The sequence below is a fragment of the Pundamilia nyererei genome, unplaced genomic scaffold, assembly GCF_000239375.1.
Source record: "Pundamilia nyererei isolate P.nyererei 1_Seehausen unplaced genomic scaffold, PunNye1.0 scaffold00031, whole genome shotgun sequence".
Classification (NCBI taxonomy): domain Eukaryota; kingdom Metazoa; phylum Chordata; class Actinopteri; order Cichliformes; family Cichlidae; genus Pundamilia; species Pundamilia nyererei.
In genome coordinates this window covers 3,725,684-3,731,473 of record NW_005187432.1, presented here as the reverse complement: position 1 = coordinate 3,731,473, position 5,790 = coordinate 3,725,684, and the positions used below count along the sequence as shown (strand labels likewise).

Sequence of the window (5,790 nt, the reverse complement as noted above, 5' to 3'; positions counted from 1 at the left end):
GCGCAACTGAAGAGGAGTTTGTGTGCTGTGTCACCTTTACCTGCTTATAAGTGTCTTATAAGCAGTTGCAAAAGATTTTTGTAAAATAAATGTCAGTTACTGACATCCTTTACCAGTATGACAGGACGTCCACCCTCTTCTCTGTTTTGTCTTTTGTCCGCTTTCCAGTTAGTGCTTTGACGCTTTGCTCATACCTAGGTTGCTAGATCTGTACTCTGGCCAGCTCTAGCTTTAGCCATTAGCTTTTTAAAAATGTTCATGATTAGCTGTGTGAGGGTGATTTAAGCGTCTGATTAGGTTTGATGCTAAACCATATACTTGCACAGTTGTGTGCATGTTATGCTAGCATGAAATACAACGGCTCATAAGCAGACTTACGGTAGGTCAGTCACCATTCTGGGCTGAGAAAGCTGAGAAATTGATGGATTGCAGTTCCTGGGCAGCGCATTGGTGCAGCATGACTGAAAATTATTGACTTAGACCAGCGGTGGGAAATTTTCCCAAGGGCCCATATGAAGCACCAATAACCTGAAGTCAGTTCAGATCAATATTAATTTTATTTTTTTATAAACCACTACTGGTAAGGGTAGATCTTACAATTTAGTAATGAAATTGTGAAATAGCATAGTAAAATACCAACATTTCACTATTTAATCAACAACCAACTGTGAACAAATGGCCATGTTTTCTTTTGCAAAATTTCAAAAACTTTCTGTAGACTGTTACTGCACATAGTTTAGGTTTTTCATTTTTTCTTCTTCACTAAGAGACATCTGGTCTATTTTGGGCTTGAACAAATAGATTAAAGTCGCCTTGGATCACCCAGAGAGGTGATCATTACAGAGAGAGGCTTTGTATTTGGATTTGTTGAACATTATCACTGAAATTGTTTGTTCATATATAAAGGTAGATCAAAAGTTTATTTTAGTCACTTCATCTTGGATCTGCTTCAAAAGTTTTCCCTGTCACATTTGGACAGCCAGTGGTTGTAACACATGTAAAACAAGTTTGTCCCATTTCAGCCCGAGCCTATCAAAACTTACAAATCACTCCCTTTCACTGAGTGCATTGATGCCAGCTCATGCATGATCTAAAAGTCGGTCATTATCCAACATACAAAGATGTGCTGTGTCGTGAACATTGCAGCTGTGATCCAGAGCCAAGGAGAAAAAGTCGAATTATCTCCTTTGTTTATGAACTGAAGCTCCAGATTTCCCACAATATCCTCGATCTGTTTTATTTATTTATTTATGTATTTATTTTGGTTGCCTATGAAGCACTCTGGTTGTTTTAAATTCTTTTTTTCTTGGGCCATTATAGTGCTGCAGAGTCCACCAAGCTTTCTTTGATAAACACCTCAAGTTCTCCTTTTTCTCCACAAAATAAGCACAGCAAGTTTACTTTCAAGTTCAGTAAATAAATATGTAAAAGTCCATGTATTCTTAAAAACTCTGCATTTTGCCTCAGTCTTTCTTTTTTTAATGTGAACCGACATCTCTCAGAAATAGCACGCTCACACCTCTCATAAATAAAAGGTACAAAGTTGTGTTGTGATTTCCTTCCTTCAGGCCATTCTTTGATGGGAAATCTACCAAAGAGTGTTTGGTGGTTGAAACTGCACGTTTGTCCAGTCATTACAGTTCTGTTACATATTTGTGTCACATATTAGACAAATATTTTTCATTCACTGCATTCACTGGTCAGAGTGAAAGTAAGTAGCTGTGGTGACAAGCTTAGGAGTTTGATTAAAGTCTTAAATTATCACAGTAATAAATATAATGTCAATTTCAAATAACTTTTCTATGTGTAATCTTTTGCAACTTCTTTCATCTAGGTACTTGATTTGTTTCCCTTTTTTTTACATTTTCATAATAACCATGATTTATAGGCATCACTCATGTCTCTGGCACCAAATCTGTTTCACTTTGCAATTTTTGGAAACAAAATGAACCAAATGATGAATGGGATTCACACATTTATGTTCCCGTTGTATTTTAATGACTTCACAAATAGATGAGTGCTGCTTACCAGCAGCAGTTAAAAAGCAAAGATGAACAGGGGAAAAAAAGTCTCTACTCAAGTTTTTTTAAAACATAAATTCCTTTGCATCTGTAATATGTGTTCAAACACCACTTTTCCTGTAATGCATCACTTTTGTTTCAGCATAGAGTGATTTTCCACATGTTTTGATTTCATGTCCCCCGCCCCCCCTCTTAAACAAAGATGCTAAAATTTCTGCTCAGGCTGCCAACCAGCCAGCTCTTTCTGCCTCAGCATGCACATTCATCAGCATTACTGTTGTATAAACACGAAGGAACAAAGCCTCAGCAACGAAAACCTTTTTAAGCTGCAACCCAATTCTTTGACCTCCGATGGTGGTACAACTACTAATCATACTCGATGCAATTTTGGATGTCCATCAATATTCTTTATGCCACTGATGTCTCAGTAATTATTTTGTATTTGTCAGACTATCCATCACTTTTGCCTTTCAGCTAAGTTGGCAACCTTTTCAAACAAATACTTCGACTGCATGCAAGGAAGATTCGATTTTTAAAATCTCGATTGCCCTGTGCTAAAAAGTTTTGGTTTTTTTTTAGCAATACCAATCATTCTCACTTCTTTCTCACGTGCACATTAGCTGTCGGCAGTGTTCGTATTAATTCTTTAATCAACAAACACAAGAAAATTAGTACATGGGCCATACTTTACCAACTTGCTTCATCTTGTTGCATGCAAGAAAAAAAAGGTCTCTGCAGAGCAGCATTGTGTGAAAGCACCTACATTACTCACAACGAGATTTTATCACTTGCAAGTCTCAGCAGTAGCACACAGATCAATGAATGTGCCCAGCACTGTCAAATCAGATCATACTGCTGTTAATCATCATTCACAGATGCTTCATTGAAGATTTGCCTGTGCCTGATTTCTTTCTCAAGAATTTCCTTTTTGTCTCCCTCCTTGTGTCAGAGGATTTAAATCTTGATATTACAGTTAATAGTAATCTCTGTACTGCAGCCTTCTTTGTATTAATGAAGTAGTAGTTAAACGTCAAGGTCTTTTATGATTGGGGCTGTTTACTAAAACTGATGTTTAGGACTGCACACCCAGGATTAGAAATGTTTTATTTGAATTAAGTAAGGGAGGAGCATTAAAACAGCCTCGTGAAATCTCTTGAAGAGACCGCACATGTAGACATAAATACTGGCACGGATGGTACGCAGTATGAAAATAATATGATAATATGCATTTACCAAAGGTTTTTAAGTCCAACTTGTTTATTTACTCAGACTTAAATTCATCCCATTCTGCATATACTGTGATTAACTGTGTGACAGCAAGAAAACATCAAAGCCTCTGTGACCATGATACAAAAAGTTATGTTTATTTGAGTATATATACTGTAGTAAAACGTGCAAACAAAATACATGAAAATATATGAAAAGATTAACATTTCAAACATGGACAAAATTATGACTATTTTATTTTTGCTGATTTCAAAAAGTAATTAAAGACTTGTGTTTGAAAGACATCTGGACACATTACATAAGAGCCAGCTATTCTAAATAGTACAACATTTACACTCAATGACAATTTAGATTATTAAGCAGCTTGTTGAATATCGCATGTCTTAAAAGGCAAGAAACAGTAGCAAATATTTTCAGTGAATTCATTGAAATATTTCCAGCCATGCATTGATATTAATTCTTCTGTGGCCATTTAGCTCGAAGAGTCCAACCCAAAAAGAGCAAAGTGCCGAAACTTTAAGCGCTTGACCCTTATATTTGCACAGAGTGAAAGCAAAAGTAATGCTACAAGATTTCTTGGCAGGCTTCCACAACTGCCTCCCGTAAGACACCATAAAAACCACCATAAAACCACACATTGCTCGTTTATAAGATAGCAGATGGCAGAAAGATGAACGGGGGCCAATGTTAGCTGGCAGCTGCCCTCAGCCTCTCCTTGAATGTCGTCGATGTTGCTGTTAAGAACAGAGACAACAGTGTGAACATCAGTTTTTCAAATGCGCAAGCAAATCCTCAGGCCGCAAAATGGTTTTAGGGATTACCATATCACTGAGCTTCCATGGTCTCTCGTCAATTTTTTTCATCAGATCCTTTACCCACGTTTCGTTTGGGTCTGTGCAGATGATACGGCCCTTCCTCATGGTGAAGCTGAAAGATAATTGGCACAGGTGAGGATTATTTTTAGCATGCAAATAAAACAGACATGGGTTAAAGAAAAAATCACTGCGAGTTCAGAGAGGTTGCTGTGTTAAAGTGCTAAAATGGAAGTTTTGTATGTACGTTCACTTTCCACTTAGATTTTTGCTAGTTTCACTGTAATTATCATTATTATTATATAACAATGAAGGGGTATTTGTCAGAGGAACCCCCTTAAAGACATCATGTCATGGGTGTTACAGTACAGACACAACCAGAAAAGCATTTTTGTGACTGTTTATTTAACAATAATAACGTCACTATTTGTTGTACATCCACTTACATTACAGCTGGGATGTTGCAGCCTCCATCTGTCATCTGATGTCTGTACTTCACTGCGTGTTTTTGAGCAGCGGGCTTCATTGATCTCACATACTTTAGACAGCAGTTATCATAGGGCACTGAAAACATAAAATCACCATTTAACAACATGATCAAATTTGCACAACAAAGATATATTGTTTAAGACATGTACGCAGTGAAGCAACATCTACCCACGCACACACTTCAGCAATAAAACAACCTCCTTTATCTCTTCATGCCTCTTTATTGCATGCTGCATATATGACACTGTTTTCAGATTTCTTTCTTTAAAATTGCTGTACCTTGTGCCAATGCCAGACAGACGCAGGAAAGGATCAGCAGGAAGAACAGAGTGTTGAACCGCATGGCGAGGTCTGTTGTGGCAGCGCTGAAAAAATAAATACAGGTTTATACATATAAGAAATATAAGTTTTTCCCTGCAATCAACATTATAGGCCTTATCACTCTGTGGTTAAGGTGCCTCAACCCCTCCCATGTGTTCATGATTTACATCTCAAACCTTGAACCTTGAACAAATATTGTACATTAACTGGACTTGTTACCGAAATGTATCATTAATCTTTTAAGCTCAGCTGGTAAAGAAATGTTACCCTATTTGCAAAAATAGGACTACTTAGCTTTGGCCATTAGACCACAAAATGTGAATTAATATGCATCCATTGCCCAAATGTGTTAAGGAAACAAGATTCAAAACAAATAAACAACAAATCAGTTTCTATTTGAATCTATTCTATTATCTATTTAAATGATTTTATAGCAAAATGTGTTATAAGATCATTACTTTCATTGAGGTATTCTTACAAATACTGCAAAACTTACTGAAACTAATCAAATGCAATACTAATATTACTATACTAATAAAATTAAATGATAATAAATAAACCTATAATTAGTAAAGCATCCATGTGAAAACCAAGCGCAATGTCTGTTTGTAAAAAAAGGAATATGATAACTCACCTCCTGTTCTCCAGGTGTAGACTGAAGCTCTAACGTTGTGTCTATCAACTTGTGCAGGCACAGCACTCTTATAAAGACACTCAGGGGCAGTATCATATTTCCATAACCTTTGTACCAAGACTTTTTTTTAACTCTTGTTTGATGAATGCCTTTAAGGCGTCAGCCTCAGGTTTCTTGATTGGCATTGCAATTTTATGTTTTGCTGATTTTTTCCAAAAAAAAAAAAAAAATGTAAAAACACTTGAATGAACTTGCACTGATAGAAACTTGACTTTTTGCATTTTCG

The 5,790-nt window shown here is 36.5% G+C and overlaps 1 protein-coding gene across 1 annotated transcript; it reads right to left on the bottom strand.

The window, feature by feature from the left end:
• Positions 1-3,467: 3,467 nt before the first annotated feature.
• ccl25a (chemokine (C-C motif) ligand 25a) lies at positions 3,468-5,569 on the bottom strand. Its single transcript, XM_005729103.1, has 5 exons — positions 5,505-5,569; positions 4,829-4,914; positions 4,507-4,624; positions 4,070-4,175; positions 3,468-3,982 (listed from the first exon to the last, which is right to left on the bottom strand). Exons 2-5 carry the CDS (start codon positions 4,890-4,892, stop codon positions 3,953-3,955), a joined length of 318 nt encoding a protein of 105 aa, XP_005729160.1. The 5' UTR covers positions 4,893-4,914; positions 5,505-5,569; the 3' UTR covers positions 3,468-3,952.
• Positions 5,570-5,790: the final 221 nt, after the last annotated feature.

Bases quoted from the DNA above. Each gene is read 5' to 3' on its own strand.
- ccl25a (XM_005729103.1), bottom strand. From the start codon at position 4,892: ATGCGGTTCAACACTCTGTTCTTCCTGCTGATCCTTTCCTGCGTCTGT. The intron at 4,625-4,828 runs GTACAGCAATTT...TTATGTTTTCAG, and splicing joins CTGTCTGGCATTGGCACAAG to TGCCCTATGATAACTGCTGT. The intron at 4,176-4,506 runs GTAAGTGGATGT...ATTATCTTTCAG, and splicing joins TGCAACATCCCAGCTGTAAT to CTTCACCATGAGGAAGGGCC.